Genomic DNA, 16429 nt, shown 5'->3' with positions numbered 1-16429 from the left:
TTTAGTCAATTTTTTTTGTCTCTGATCGGTAATTTCTTCTCTTGGTAACCAAAGTGACCAAAAACTCACTAACTTAAAGAGTTTTCTTAAATGAAGAATTGTTGCGTGCAGGCCACTGCTGGAGGGGTACATACTTTAAATCAAATATGGAGATATATAAGGCATGTCATCAAGAGAAGAAGAGGAGAGCCAAGCCCCAACTCACTTTGGGTTTCAGAGCCTGAATGGGTAAAGTAAAATAAAATGGGGAGGGTGTTGCATAGAAGAATTGGAGGGTGGGGAAAAGGTTAAGCGGTCCCTTGCACTCACTAATTCCCCCGCCCTGCAAATACCTGCTGCCCCAGAATGAATGTTTTATGGGAAATACGGGTTTGGGGAAACCATGCTGTCCTCACAAAGTCAGGCTTTGTTCCAGGCCTCTCATCTACCCGCCCTCAGCCAAACACTACTAACCAGTGTTTTTCTTCAGGAAATTCTCTAGTTTCTTCTTCTTCTTCTTCTTCTTCTGCTAAGGAGGACAGACTCTCTGCCGTTACACTGGTGTATGGGTGATTTTTGCTTACAACTTCCAGGCCATCCAGGTCCTTAACTCGAGGGAAAGGGAGTAGGGGGAGAAAATGTGCTGTGATTTGTGTTGGCTTTGTTTCTATGGTTTAAAAGGAAAATCAGAACATCCAAACACAATTTACATTACAAACAAGGGGAAAGCTACCGAGAAGTTATACTTTGGCCTTGTATGAACAGCCTTGCGCATTGAAATTATTGCCGCCATACCGGGTTGTAAAAATCCAGCTTTTCTAAGATATCCTTTAACTCGTTTCGCCGCTGCTTCAGAAAGAGACTCTTCTCCCAGGTGCGATGGAAACTGAGGTATTTTGAAGGTCTGGTACCTGTGGGGAACGCCCAAATGTGACCCACAGATATATACACTCACTGAGCTTTAAGGTTTCTCAATAGAAAATGTGCTCATGAATGCCAAGCTGCGAGCTTAGCTATAGCAGTTTCTGACTGATTCAAGCTGATCTGAACAGAAAATCTAGCTCCCAAGCAGCTTGGAGATTTCTATGGCTTTTCTGGGTACAAACACACAACCCCTCCCTGCACCACCTCATATGAGATAATCAGCAATGGGGGGAAAGCACTCAGATGTGGTGGCACCTAACAGCATGCTGCGATCATTTTCCTCTACAGGAATCTAGCATTCAGGTTTTGCTTTCAGACTTTGGGGGGAGGGCAGTCCATGCAGTTGAGAGGCTGCTGTTTCGCCCCCGGTGGGGCCAATTTGTTGGGGTTGGCTATTCAGTCTTGTATGCTTAAGCCAAGAAATTGTCTCTTTAAAGATATTTAGCACTAGTAGACGCATCAATGGCACAAGACAACTGAAGAAGCCCAGAAAACTGTGCTCAGGGAGTGTGCTATCCGCCAAAGAGACAATTTCTTGGACTACTAGGGCGAAACAGGGATAGAACGCTGGCACTCTATTATTTATTACTTCATATGCTGCTTCATCAGCACCTCACAGCTACCGGGAACAACGTTGAACTTACCCTTTTCTTGAATCTTCTTGAACTTATTTAAAAAACAAGAAAAAAATGAAAAACTGAGTGAAGAAATTGTAAGAACCTAGTAAAATCTGATATTGCAAGTTCACTTTATTTTAGGTACCGCTAGTTTGTAAGTTTTCATGGCACTTTGTAAGTAACCGTCTCTTTCGCACATATTTGATAAATGGTGTAAAATTATTTTTGAACAACTGTGTGAATATTTGTCGCCAACGTGCTGTACAAGTTGCACTATTGCAGGCATAGGCAACCTTTGGCCCTCCAGATGTTTTGGGAATTGTAGTCCAAAACATCTGGAGAGCCAAAGGTTGCCTATGCCTGCTCTATTCTGTTGCCTGCACACACCTGCTTAATATTAATCCTGGCTGGGAATAGTAGGGACATTCTATCAATGCAGAAAAGCGGTCTCCAAATTTTTTTCGTATATACCATCTCAGTAGTCCTTATTAGGGCCCGACGGCAAACAGTGCCGCAGGTGGATGCCGCGCCACTGCCCAAATGCAGGATGACTGCAAGATCACATTTGCAACAAAGGAACAGGAAATGACTCTACCCCTTTGAAGTCATTCTAGGCAACCTGCCCCCCCCCCCGGATAGCCCGATAGGCTCGTGGTGCCTCACCCATCTCCTTCCAGATGCTGCGAGGTTTGCCAATGTGAGTGACTTCTTCTGGGAAGCCAAGCTCGCTTTGGCCCATTGTCACCGCCAGTCCATTGACCTCATCTCCAATGAGAACAGGCTGGTTCCAGAATTCAGTCCCTACATTGAAGCCCTAGGAAAGAAAGCAGAAGGTCACATAGCTTTGGTTTGGTTTTGCGACACAGGATAAAATGTGGGTACAACGCGGGGGAAATAAGAACACAAGGTAAGGATACGACTCAGGATTATGAAGAGCTGCTCGGTTTAAGGATGACCAAAGTGACCTCCTGACCTCTTCTTGTTATCTGTAATTACTCTCCATCAAACCCTGCTTTGATATTATCTCTGTATTTATGACCCTGCTTTTCTAGTTTACTTTTTAAAAAATCACTCAAAGCAACACAGCCAACGAAAGTTCAAAATCAGTGACGTGAAAAGGCACCAAGGCATATGACAAATCTGATGAAGTAGATATTAAAAACAACTAAATGGTGACTTAATGTTTGCATGTTGAAACAGAAATAAAATGTTGACTGAATGTTAATTTTTTATGATTATGTTACAGAAAATACTGCAGAGTTATTGTGCCTTTCCCATCTGCCGATCTTACCGTTCTGAAGCTAAGAAGTAACAAGAAGGTTCTCATGCAAAGCTGAGCCAAACCATGACTTTGCATGAATGTACAAGCGTGCAAGTTCCTGGAGAGGAGGCTGTGACTGTATTATTTTCTCCTCCCTCCCTGCTGAACTTGCCGTGAGCTAAGCCACGGTTTGCCTTAGTCTGGCTATTTGACCCAAGGCTCATAGTTTGCCTTGCTCCAGACAAATCTCACGTGCTGCTGCAAAGGTTTGCTACAGCTAAACATTTGCCTTCGACATCCGTATTCAACACCTTAATCTTACCATTTGCGGGGGTGCATTTGGAGCAATGGTTCAAGCCCAGCTGACTAACTTGCATTCCACCCCCCACCCCCAAATACAGTGGTACCTCGGGTTAAGTACTTAATTCGTTCCAGAGGTCCATTCTTAACCTGAAACTGTTCTTAACCTGAAGCACCACTTTAGCTAATGGGGCCTCCTGCTGCTGCTGTGCCGCCGGAGCCCGATTTCTGTTCTCATCCTGAAGCAAAGTTCTTAACCTGAAGCACTATTTTTGGGTTAGCGGAATGTGTAACCTGAAGTGTATGTAACCTGAAGCGTATGTAATCCGAGGTACCACTGTACTTCGAGGGTGCGTGTGCACAACACGCTTAACTACGCAGACGTGGAATTTGTCACAAGTCTCCTCAAACGTCACCCGAAGTAAGCTATCAGGAACAGTCACCTTTCCGAGGTACAGAAAAGGGAGGCTGCGGTCAATTAGAGTACGCTGTTCCTGGATTTTTCTGTAACTCTCTGCAAAGTTCATCAGCAGCCTGCTTTCCGATTTGTGGAGACATTCTAAAAACAAAACAAACAGGCAGACAGTTGTTCTCGTGCTGCAGGCCAGTCCCTTTTAGAAGACATCTGAAGGTAGCCCTGTTTAGGGAAGCTTTTAATGTTTGATGTATCACAGTATTTTAATATTCTTTTGGAAGCCGCCCAGAGAATATTAATAAATAATAAATTATTATTATAAATAAATTATTATTATTATTATTATTATTATTATTATTATTATTATTATCTCGAGGTCTAGGAAATCCACATGGCACGTGCCCTATGCTCTGGGTTATAGCTCCACACTTAGAATCACTTATTATTAATTACGGAATATACACCCCACCTTTTCTCCAAGTTGCTCAGAAGGTGGCGTGCACATCTCTACTTTCCCCCCTCCCCAACTCTCAATTTTATCCTCACAACAAGTCCGTGAGGTAGGTTAGGCTGACAGAAAGTGTCCGGCCCCAAAAGTCACACCCAGTGAGCTTGATGGCCGAGTGGGAATTTGCTCCTAGTCCAGTCCTCTACCCACTACACCACACTGTCTCCCTTACTTAAAACCTTCCCTCCAGTCAAAGATAGAAAAGGCACTTGTCAGCACTGGAGTGAGTGCCATCAGCCGCCATCACTAACATGGGTGCATCTAGGTTTATTTGGGAATGCCTGCAACTCGCTTGCTGCAATATTTTATTTACCACACAGCCTTTTCTGCTGCATCCTCCTGAGCATCATGTTGCGGTTCCAGTTCTGAAGGGCCATGTGCTGCTGCGAAGGTGACGGGGCGCTTTTCTTTTCTTCCTCGCGCTTCTCTCTGAACCTCCCCAAAAGTTGGACTGACGCTCCATGAAGTAATTCATCAGGAACTAGTCTTGCTACCTGGGGGAGGAAAAACAAAAACAGTGATGCAGGCTTTAATTCCCATTCAGTGGTACCTTGGGTTAAGAACTTAATTTGTTCTGGAGATCCGTTCTTAACCTGAAACTGTTCTTAACCTGAGGTACCACTTTAGCTAATGGGGCCTCTGCTGCCACCGCCACACAATTTCTGTTCTCATCCTGAAGCAAAGTTCTTAACCCGAGGTACTATTTCTGGGTTAGCGGAGTCTGTAACCTGAAGCGTCTGTAACCCGAGGTACCACTGTATAGGGCACAACAGCGAAAAAACAACAACCCTCAAATAGGCAAGATACTGACCTCATGCAATGCACCCACTATTTATTTATCACATTAAAAGTTTGTGTGACTGCAAACTTTATCACTAATTAACACATTTGTTGTTGTTGTTGTTTAGTCGTTTAGTCGTGTCCGACTCTTCGTGACCCCATGGACCAGAGCACGCCAGGCACTTCTGTCCTCCACTGCCTCCCGCAGTTTGATCAAACTCATGCTGGTAGCTTCAAGAACACCATCCAACCATCTCATTCTCTGTCGTCCCCTTCTCCTTGTGCCCTCCATCTTTCCCAACATCTTTCCCGCTAACTTTCTGGGTTAGCGGAGTCTGTAACCTGAAGCGTCTGTAACCCGAGGTACCACTGTATAGGGCACAACAGCGAAAAAACAACAACCCTCAAATAGGCAAGATACTGACCTCATGCAATGCACCCACTATTTATTTATCACATTAAAAGTTTGTGTGACTGCAAACTTTATCACTAATTAACACATTTGTTGTTGTTGTTGTTTAGTCGTTTAGTCGTGTCCGACTCTTCGTGACCCCATGGACCAGAGCACGCCAGGCACTTCTGTCCTCCACTGCCTCCCGCAGTTTGATCAAACTCATGCTGGTAGCTTCAAGAACACCATCCAACCATCTCATTCTCTGTCGTCCCCTTCTCCTTGTGCCCTCCATCTTTCCCAACATCAGGGTCTTTTCCAGGGAGTCTTCTCTTCTCATGAGGTGGCAAAGTATTGGAGCCTCAGCTTCACGATCTGTCCTTCCAGTGAGCGCTCAGGGCTGATTTCCTTCAGAATGGAGAGGTTTGATCTTCTTGCAGTCCATGGGACTTTCAAGAGTCTCCTCCAGCACCATAATTCAAAAGCATCAATTCTTCGACGATCAGCCTTCTTTATGGTCCAGCTCTCACTTCCATACATCACTACTGGGAAAACCATGGCTTTTACTATACGTACCTTTGTTGGCAAGGTGATGTCTCTGCTTTTTAAGATGTTGTCTAGGTTTGCCATCGCCTTTCTCCCAAGGAGCAGGCGTCTTTTAATTTCGTGACTGCTGTCACCATCTGCACTGATCATGGAGCCCAAGAAAGTAAAATCTCTCACTGCCTCCATTTCTTCCCCTTCTATTTGCCAGGAGGTGATGGGCCCAGTGGCCATGATCTTCGTTTTTTTGATGTTGAGCTTCAGACCATATTTTGCGCTCTCCTCTTTCACCCTCATTAAAAGGTTCTTTAATTCCTCTTCACTTTCTGCCATCAAGGTTGTGTCATCTGCATATCTGAGGTTGTTGATATTTCTTCCGGCAATCTTAATTCCGGCTTGGGATTCATCCAGCCCAGCCTTTCGCATGATGAATTCTGCATATAAGTTAAATAAGCAGGGAGACAATATACAGCCTTGCCGTACTCCTTTCCCAATTTGGAACCAATCAGTTGTTCCATATCCAGTTCTAACTGTAGCTTCTTGTCCCACATAGAGATTTCTCAGGAGACAGATGAGGTGATCAGGCACTCCCATTTCTTTAAGAACTTGCCATAGTTTCCTGTGGTCAACACAGTCAAAGGCTTTTGCATAGTCAATGAAGCAGAAGTAGATGTCTTTCTGGAACTCTCTAGCTTTCTCCATAATCCAGCGCATGTTTGCAATTTGGTCTCTGGTTCCTCTGCCTCTTCTAAATCCAGCTTGCACTTCTGGGAGTTCTCGGTCCACATACTGCTTGAGCCTTCCTTGTAGAATTTTAAGCATAACCTTGCTAGCGTGTGAAATGAGTGAAATTGTGCAGTAGTTGGAGCATTCTTTGGCACTGCCTTTCTTTGGGATTGGGATGTAGACTGATCTTCTCCAGTCTTCTGGCCACTGCTGAGTTTTCCAAACTTGCTGGCATATTGAGTGTAGCACTTTAACAGCATCATCTTTTAAAATTTTAAACAGTTCAGCTGGAATACCATCACTTCCACTGGCCTTGTTATTTGCAGTGCTTTCTAAGGCCCATTTGACTTCACTCTCCAGGATGTCTGGCTCAAGGTCAGCAACCACACTACCTGGGGTGTACGAGACATCCATATCTTTCTGGTATAATTCCTCTGTGTATTCTTGCCACCTCTTCTTGATGTCTTCTGCTTCAGTTAGGTCTTTACCACTTTTGTCCTTTATTATGGTAATCTTTGTACGAAATGTTCCTTTCATATTTCCGATTTTCTTGAACAGATCTCTGGTTCTTCCCATTCTGTTGCTTTCCTCTATTTCTTTGCATTGCTCGTTTAAGAAGGCCTTCTTGTCTCTCCTTGCTATTCTTTGGAAATCTGCATTCAATTTCCTGTATCTTTCACTATCTCCCTCGCATTTTGCTTGCCTTCTCTCCCCCGCTATTTGTAAGGCCTCGTTGGACAGCCACTTTGCTTTCTTGCATTTCTTTTTTATTGGGATGGTTTTAGTTGCTGCCTCCTGTATAATGTTGCGAGCCTCCACCCATAGTTCTTCAGGCACTCTGTCCAGCAAATCTAAATCCTTAAACCTGTTCCTCACTTCCACTGTGTATTCATAAGGGATTTGGTTTAGATTGTATCTTACCTGTCCAGTGGTTTTTCCTACTTTCTTCAGTTTAAGCTTGAATTTTGCTATAAGAAGCTGATGATCTGAGCCACAGTCAGCTCCAGGTCTTGTTTTTGCTGACTGTATAGAGCTTCTCCATCTTTGGCTGCAGAGAATATAATCAATCTGATTTCGATGTTGCCCATCTGGGGATGTCCATGTGTAGAGTCGTCTCTTGTGTTGTTGGAAAAGCGTGTTTGTGATGACCAGCTTGTTCTCTTGACAGAACTCTATTAGCCTTTGCCCTGCTTCGTTTTGATCTCCAAGGCCAAACTTGCCAGTTGTTCCTTTTATCTCTTGATTCCCTACTTTAGCATTCCAATCCCCTATAATGAGCAGAACATCCTTCTTTGGTGTCACTTCTATAAGGTCTTGTAAGTCTTCATAGAATTGGTCAATTTCAGTTTCTTCAGCACCAGTAGTTGGTGCATAAACTCGGATTACTGTGATGTTAAATTAACACATAACTCCAGGCAATTCCAGACAGAAGCCTTATATTGCAAACAGGTTGGCCGCATCCAGATGTTCCTGGATCTTTATTGGGCCTGTTATAGCCCAGATTTTTCAGTCACAATCATAGAATTGTAAAGTTGACCTTCATACTGGTATAGTTCCCCTTTATCACGTACATAGCCCAGGAAGACAACAACAAGAATCCGCTGACAGCAAACAAATCAATATGGCTAACCTGACCCAAAAACCCACCATCTCACACAACTAAACAAATCTCACTACAGCCAACCAAAGGCAACCAACCACACCCTAGACCGCCCCCAACCTCTCTCCACCAAGGAAATCGAACAAGCAAATAGAAACAGAACCCGCACAAGTGACGCTCACATGAAACCCCACACATACACTGAGCAGAAGAATAGAAGCATTGCCACGCCACCCCACCCACCATTCCCCCCTCCCCTTCTTTCCTTCCCAACCTACTACTGCATGCAACACTAATGTCTCACAACAAGAGAGACAATGCCCTCCCACCAGATGTCAAAGAGATAAACAACTACCTGACATTTAGAAGACATCTGAAGGAAGCCCTCTTTAGGGAAGTTTTTAATGTGTGACATTTTAATGCATTTTAAATCTTTGTTGGAAGCCGCCCAGAGTAGCTGGCGAAACCCAGCCAGATGGGCGGGGTACAAATAAATTATTATTATCATCATCTAAGAAATTTTTAATTATTATTTTTTAAATAAAAAAAATATAGAATTGTAAGGGACCACAAGGAGGATCCAGTCTAACCCCCTGCAATGCAGGAATCTTTTGCCCAATGTGGGGTTCAAACCCACGACCCTGAGATTAAGAGTCCCATTCTCTACCATCATTGCCATTCTGCCACTCATCATCTGCACCAGCGGGCAGAGCCTGATGGAATGTATCTGGAGCAGCAGTAGGTGAGTGATGTGGCTCACCTCAATGAGTCCTTCCCCTGACTTTTTTCTGTTCTGGGCATGCACAAAGGTATTCATGACTTGTATCCAATCTAAAAGTGTCCCATCTGTGCTAGGTTTTAAGCTTGTGTAACAGGACTCCCCGGGATGTGAGTGGCGCTGTGGGTTAAACCACAGAGCCTAGGGCTTGCCAATCAGATGGTCGGCGATTCGAATCCCCGCGACAGGGTGAGCTCTCCTGATGCATCCTGAATGTATAGCTCCCAGAGGGTCAGAATTCACAGATCACGTGAATGGAGAACAGGGAGATACCACGATGAAATGGAGGCTGGCACCAGCCAAAGGACACACAAGAGCCAAACCGGAATAGAAAGCTCCTAAGAACTTGGTAGGGACCCGGGTGGCGCTGTGGGTTAAACCACAGAGCCTAGGACTTGCCGATCAGAAAGTTGACGGTTCAAATCACCGCGACGAGGTGAGCTCCCGTTACTCGGTCCCTGCTCCTGCCAACCTAGCAGTTCGAAAGCACATCAAAGTGCAAGTAGATAAATAGGTACCGCTCCAGCGGGAAGGTAAACGGCGTTTCCGTGCGCTGCTCTGGTTCACCAGAAGCGGCTTAGTCATGCTGGCCACATGACCTGGAAGCTGTACACTGGCTCCCTCAGCCAATAAAGTGAGATGAGCACCACAACCCCAGAGTCGGCCACGGCTGGACCTAATGGTCAGGGGTCCCTTTACAGGACTCCCCACCCTCCTATTCAACCTCTAAATCTGTTCTGGAGGTTCCCCCTAACCCTCCAGAGCAGATTTGAGGAAGGTGTGAGACACATGGGACAGAATGAGAACGTCCTGTTCCAAAAGCATATATCTTTGCTCTGATGAGATGCTTACTTAGTGCTGCATTGGATAAAAGTAGGTCTGTCTGTCTGTCTGTCTCTCTCTATATATAATGGAGGAAGTCAGACAAAATCACCAGTAAAATGGCAGGCTTAGAAAGTTTAAACAGCTACATGGTTCTGCTGGCATAAAAAGGTCCTTGAGGGATGCCTGCTCAATCAACCCGCAAAATAATACTACATACATCAGCTGAAACCAACCTGATCCTGTCCTCTTTTTGTAGCTTCTTGCTTGAATTCCTGGAGAGTTCCTAATATGCTATGGGGGAGGATATATCCAAAATTATCAACAACCGGTTCTTCTAGACCTACAACAAAGACAGCAAAACAATAAATCATAGATCAGACCCATTGTATAGGTCAAACCTCAGAGATATTTTTTTAAAAAAACCAAAACTTCCAACAACTATTCAGGAATTTCCAATAACTAGCATAGGTCACTCTGGAATAAAAACTGAAGATTGACTATACCAGAATATTGCAGTGATTTCTTGGTTTCATCTGAAGTAGTTGGATAAGCAACCAGGAAATATGCCTTCTTCCCAACTTCTTGGGGCTTGGATTTGCGAATGAGGTACTTCTTGGTCACAGGAATTTTCTCTTTCTCTTTCTCTTCTTGAGGCAGTTGTGCAGTACGGAGCTACCGAAACAAAACACAGCCCCAATGAAATTATCACTAGAGTGAAACATGAAACTGGGATCCATGGCAAAAAATTTACACGTTCAGGTGGTAAAAGAAATTCTTAGGAGAGAAAAACAAAGAAGGAATTGTAGAGTTGGAAAGGACCTTAGGGTATTGTAGTCCAACACCATGCAATGCAAGAATCTCAACACACAGTTCCGCATCCAATTCGAAACCACACCAGACCCTGTTTGGCTTCACTAATGTGCTAGCAGTTTGATTCCTGCACCACTAGGAAGCTACCCTAGCCTTCCACAAAGACTGCTGACATCCTATACCCACCTTTTCCAAGTCTTCCAACTTGATGGCTAGAGCCTGGATTTCATCTCCTTGCAATACACAGCTCACAGGTTCCGGCTCTTCTTGAACCGGAGAGGAAGGCTGCTCATATGTTTTTTGCCTCTTCTTTTCTGAAACACAATTCCTTCGTTTTCTACAAAAATTCCATTTCACTCATCAATCTGAAAACATTGTTTAAAGTTCGGTAGAATCGCAGGGCAAAGAAAAAGTATTGCTCCATCCCTAGTGTATATTGGAATCACACAACATTCTGGCTTCAATCCAGATACAGGTCACACTCCTACCCAACAAGCCAAGAATATGCATGAGTTGTATGTGGGATGTTGCAAGACTCTTCCTGGCCACTTCAATTCTCCCTTTGCATGAGCGGCTGAACCAGGCATAAGCAAACTCCACCCTCCAGATGTTTGGAACTACAATTCCCATCATCCCTAGCTAACAGGACAAGTGGTCAGGGATGATGGGAATTGTAGTCCCAAACATCTGGAGGGCTGGAATTTGCCTATGCCTGGAACAAACCAGGACCCAGCACTTAACCAGCAGCTTCCTGTTATGGACAAACCCAGAAACTATGGCTTATAGCTTCAAAACAAGGCAGGTAATTTAATCCACGGATTCATATCCAGCCGCATTTCCTAGGGCAAAGCATTCCAACATCTCAGGACAATCACAGAAAAGAAGGGGTTCCTTGTGTCAACCCGCCATGCTTTTTGCAGCTCTCCTGTACAAAAACATGTACCATATGACACATTTAAGCACTGAATTTCTGTCCGAGAAGTGAGGGATATGAAAAAAAGGTTATGAAATTATACATGTTTGTATGTCTTTTTATTTGTTTGTATTGTTTAAAAATTTTGTAAAACCAATAAAAAATTTATAAAAAAAGAAGAATTTCTGTGCTTCCTTACAGGAAAGTTTATGCCTTATTAGAGAAGTACATCTCTTTCTACACAGAGACCTGATGGAAGCCACACACTTCTGCCACAGACCTATCCTCTGCACGTTGGTTTACTCCCCTTTTAAAGCCAACCAAGCCAGTGATCATTGCCACTTCTTGTGGCAGCGAATTCTGTAAATTAATTCGACACAAAGTGCAGAAGGACTTTCTTTCTACTGTCAGAAATTACTGTAACCGCCAACTGAAAGGCCACTGAATGATGGCCCCACACTCACTTTGCAGACACACACCCCGGTTAAGATCTCTCACGGGAGAATCAGCACCCTGTTCTCTTACTGTGCTTGACTCTACCACCCTTTTGTTGCCACTTTCTGCCTCTGTGAAGATGGTGATCCCAGGACTGAGATCTCTGGAGCTTTTGCCAGCATATGCCTCAGCTGAAAGGGGCTTAGTTTGAGCAAACACTTAATCCTGGAACCTGTAGAACTTATAGAAAAGTGCAACGATAATTAAGGTTATAGTGCATAAGGCCCAGGTTCAATTCCTGGCAACTCCAAGTTCAGCTGTTTGTACCCCTGACTGCCAGCCATTACGGGTCAACAACGGGAAGGTAACTAACTTCCTATGTTGCTTGAATACAGTGGTACCTCGGGTTAAGAACTTAATTCATTCCGGAGGTCTGTTCTTAACCTGAAACTGTTCTTAACCTGAAGCACCACTTTAGCTAATGGGGCCTCCTGCTGCTGCCGCGCCGCCAGAGCACGATTTCTGTTCTCATCCTGAAGCAAAGTTCTTAACCCGAGGTACTATTTCTGGGTTAGTGGAGTCTGTAACCTGAAGCGTATGTAACCCGAGGTACCACTGTATGCAACTTCTAAGATCAGAGACGGAAGTTCCTAAACGTTCAATACCAGCCTCTTAGAGGGTAAAATACCAGCTATAAGCCCCCATGCCCCATCCCCTCCGTCCCACAGAATCCAACTTCGAGGCCCCCAATAAAATATTTGAAGGGGCCGAGCCCCCCCACCCCGGCAAAGTTGATGGGCACTGCCAAATGGTGTGTGCGCGCCATGTTATGTGATCGATTATGCAGGGTGGGGCTTACCTGCCCCGCCACCCCCCTATTTTATTCAAGTTTCGCACCCCTGCCTCCATCCTTCGCCGTGGTATGAAAAATGGCCCTAGAGCGCCCTGCAAGCTCCTCCTGTGGGCACCTTTTGTTTTTAAATTAAATGCTCTCTCCATGACGAGCTTAATGCAAGGCGGCTTCCTTCCCAAGGCGGCTGGGAAACCCAGCCAGATGGGCTGAGTATTATTATTATTATTATTATTATTATTATTATTATTATTATTCCCTTTCCTACCGGGGGGCGTTTTACTGGTGCGCGAGTCCTTCTTTCCCGGCTTGTTCATCATGCCCAGGCTCCCTCCAGCTCTCGCTACCCGCGGGAACCGCTACTTTCCCCGCAAAAGCAGGCGCGCGCGCGCCGCCCGCAGCGTTCCCGTCTCCACGGCAACGACTTTTCCTCTAACAGCCCGGGTGGCGGCGGCGGCAGCTCCTCCCCTCTCTCCTCCCCCCCCCCAGGCGGGGCTCGGGGGGGGGACCAATTAGGCAGCGGAGAACCACGCCCACACACGCCGATGGAAGGGTGCGGGAGAGGAAGGAAAGCGCGGGTCCCCGGACGCATGCGCAAGGCTCGGCGCACGGGCTCAGTGTTCCGCGCGCGCCGGCGCAGCCGTGCAAAACCCCGTGGCAATAGGTGGGGCGCGCGTGCCTCGCTGAGCAGGTTTTGCAGATCAGCTGTGGAAGCGCGTTGAGCTGCTGTGAGACGCGCTTTGCTGCATAGGCTCCAAGGAAAAAGCACCCGCTGTGTTGCGCGGCAATGCCTGCTAAGTAGTGGCTCCCTGCTTGCCTTCCTGGTTCATTTGTGAATCATAGCGTTGGAAGGGACCCCCAAGTCTCATCTAGTCTAACCCCTGTAGCGCATGAATCCTGCCCACAGTCATCCCGGAGCGAGTTCAGACCTTGTGCTTAACACCAGACGCCACCTTCTCTTTTCTGCTGCTGCTGTTTTTGATGCGCAGCCGCCTCCTCCCCAACCAGATGTCAATGAGAAAAATAATTACCAGACTTTTAGAAGACATCTGAAGGCAGCCCTGTTTAGGGAAGCTTTTAATGTTTAATAGGTTTTTGTATTTTAGTGTTCTATTGGAAGCCGCCCAGAGTGGCTGGGGTGTAAATATTATTATTATTATTATTATTATTATTATTATTATTATTATTATTATTATTATTATTAATATTAATATTATTATTATTCCCTCTGCCAGTGGCGAGTTCACACACCAAGGCTCCAGTTGCAAGAGGAGCGGTAGGATGGCCTTTCTGAACTCCAGAAACACCCAATCGGCTGCCTCCAACTCTTGAGCAAATCCCCCTTCCTTTTCACCTTCTAAAAATGGGAAGTAGCAGAGGGTGCGCCGCCCCCGCATGGATGCAAATACGCGAGCAAGTGGTGTCGCCACCGCAGTTCGGGGGTTTTGGTACTTATTCCATTGTTTTCCCCGCCTACTCCATTGAGGCAGGCTTGTTTCTCCATAAACTCGGATATGACGGTGACAGGAAAAGTCCCATTAGTTTACATGTTTACCAAGTGATGTAAAAACGTAAGTGTTGCAGGAGACGCCCAATGAGCTCTTGACAGTTCCAAAATAAAATCCCAGCGTAGGAAATGCTACAAGGAAGAACTGGACTGGGAGGGCACCCCTCCCCCCAAAAAATATCTGCCCCCCCCCCCCGTATTTGAGAATAAACATTTGCTTTAGGATAAGAGTTCTGCTACCTTACTAGCAATTATCATATGCAAAAAAAAAATTACTGGCCAAATCAAGTGATACTGCATTTAAAGAATTACCGGTAACAATTGTTAATTGTGTAGGTGGCTTTAAAAATACAGGTGTGGGAGGCTTGAACACTTTGCTGCCTGCTGTCATTTGTTTTCTGGCAAATTATGCTGTTTTGGGGAGTGAGGGGACCAAAGCATGTATATCAAAATGCCTATAATATTCTTTTTTTTAAGGGGGGGAGAAACTAAAATGGCAAAAGGAGAAAAAAAAAGTCATAAACTGTTAAACTGTTAGAGGGGAAATCATTGTATGTTGGCCATTTCTTTTCTTCTTTAAACCAGACCACACAGGTTCCCTGCATCAAATTCCATATGGGACAAATTATTTTGTATTTTATAGCTAGAATGTTCGAGCATTTAAATGATGGAATGCTCCTTTGGCTCATCCAGTTTAACTGTGCACACATTTCCTTGCTCATATAATAGAAAGTTGTTTTCAGGGGATTATCTGAAAACATGTTCCCTTCTTTCCTTCAGTTAAATCTTGACCATGTTTAGTCAGAAGCAAGTCTTGGTGATTTCTGTTTGAATCTCTGCCAAGCAAATATGTTCAGGATTCCAGCCTAAATTTCGAAATCATTTCTTCAAATCTAATTTAGCAGTGAGGTCCAAATACGCTTTGTGGTTCAAATAACAGAGGCACGAGATCATAAGGAGCTCTCCTGTTGCAAAGCTATTGTTGCCTCAACAGGTTCCAAACTTGCTTTGGGAAGGATGTGAGTAATAGACGTGTTCCTAGACTACAATCGTAATTTTGTGCAGTATGTCTTTGCCATACAACCATGTTGCTGAAGAGGCAACACCATATTATCAATTTAGCCAACTGGAGGAGTCTAGCACAAACTAAAGGCAACCCTCAACTATTTGCTATGCAGATATATCCCATGGCTTTTCAGCTTGTTCTTTCTTCCCATGTTTTCACCACATTGTTCCTATTTTCCCATCTTTAACTGACTGTCTTGTTCATATAAACTTCTCTTATACAGCCATTTCCCCTTTTAATTTGTCAACCCTTTTGCCTCCTCTTTTTTTTTTTTATTCCCACATTACTTCTGCTGGTTCTGTTTTCCTGTTCAATCTTGGCTTCTATGCCATATCTGCCCTTCTATGCCATATCTGCCCTCACCCCCCTATTGTTATTAATTGAATTCCCTTCCCACCAAAATCCACACTATGCCATCTTCCAGCCCCTCTGTCTGAAATGTACTTTTTTCTATTAGAACTCTCCCCCCCCTTCTCTTCTGCACCCCGCTCCAACAGCCCATTATCTCCTATATTTTATGTCCTTATCTCTCCTTTTCCTTACATGTCTATTTTAAATTATAAGCTGGTGGGCAGGGAATGTGTCTGCGTGTCCTATTTACATTGCAGATTCTATAGCTTAGCTACTGCAAGGAGGAGAATGGCAAATATTAAAGACTGTTAGTCATAGTAAATCTATTATAAAGTTATGTGCACACTAGTGAAAAGTAGATGGAAATCCAGCGTAAAAAGAAGCTGCAATTAAAGCTGTAATTATTCCACTTTAAGTTTAATTCCTGCCCTAGTAGTTTACTCCTGCCTCCCAGAGTGATTGTAATAAGCTTTAATTGCTTTACTGATTTTAATCAGCCCTTAGATGTGAGTGTGTTTGTCTCTCTCCCTGCATTTGGAAAGAAGAGGCAGTTTTTCATGAGAGAGATTATACACACACACAAACCCCTGATGGGTAAGTTAGAAATGACCTAGCAGCCCATTTACCTCCATGCAATTGTACCAAGGTGCAAAACTCCCAAACTTTTTGCATGTTTAGTGAAGCTGTGTTTGGTGTAGTTACCCCACTTACAAGTCTGTTTTATTTAGGATCTAAATCTCACCCTGCAACAAATTTCCTGTGTGGCTTACAAGAAATTATTTTTAAAGCCTATCCTGCGGCAAGAAAACCAACAGCACGGGAGATTGCTAGGCTTGTTCCCTTAAAAAGC

The 16429-nt window shown here is 44.5% G+C and overlaps 1 protein-coding gene across 1 annotated transcript in view; it reads right to left on the bottom strand.

The window, feature by feature from the left end:
- Positions 1 to 13063, bottom strand: part of MYCBPAP (MYCBP associated protein) — a 29211-nt gene extending 16148 nt beyond the window's left edge. Inside the window, exons 1-9 of the mRNA XM_081184540.1 lie at positions 12924 to 13063; positions 10644 to 10771; positions 10151 to 10319; positions 9881 to 9987; positions 4318 to 4498; positions 3525 to 3640; positions 2184 to 2334; positions 775 to 890; positions 454 to 584 (exon numbers count right to left, since the gene is read on the bottom strand). Of these exons, the coding sequence (XP_081040666.1) occupies positions 454 to 584; positions 775 to 890; positions 2184 to 2334; positions 3525 to 3640; positions 4318 to 4498; positions 9881 to 9987; positions 10151 to 10319; positions 10644 to 10771; positions 12924 to 12975 (1151 nt within the window). The 5' untranslated portion in view covers positions 12976 to 13063. The remainder of the gene's footprint in view (positions 1 to 453; positions 585 to 774; positions 891 to 2183; positions 2335 to 3524; positions 3641 to 4317; positions 4499 to 9880; positions 9988 to 10150; positions 10320 to 10643; positions 10772 to 12923) is intronic.
- Between the last annotated feature and the right edge of the window lie 3366 nt (positions 13064 to 16429).

Source organism: Podarcis bocagei, assembly GCF_964188305.1.
Source record: "Podarcis bocagei genome assembly, chromosome: 2".
In the NCBI taxonomy this organism is placed as follows: domain Eukaryota; kingdom Metazoa; phylum Chordata; class Lepidosauria; order Squamata; family Lacertidae; genus Podarcis; species Podarcis bocagei.
This window is presented reverse-complemented; position numbering and strand designations above follow the sequence as displayed.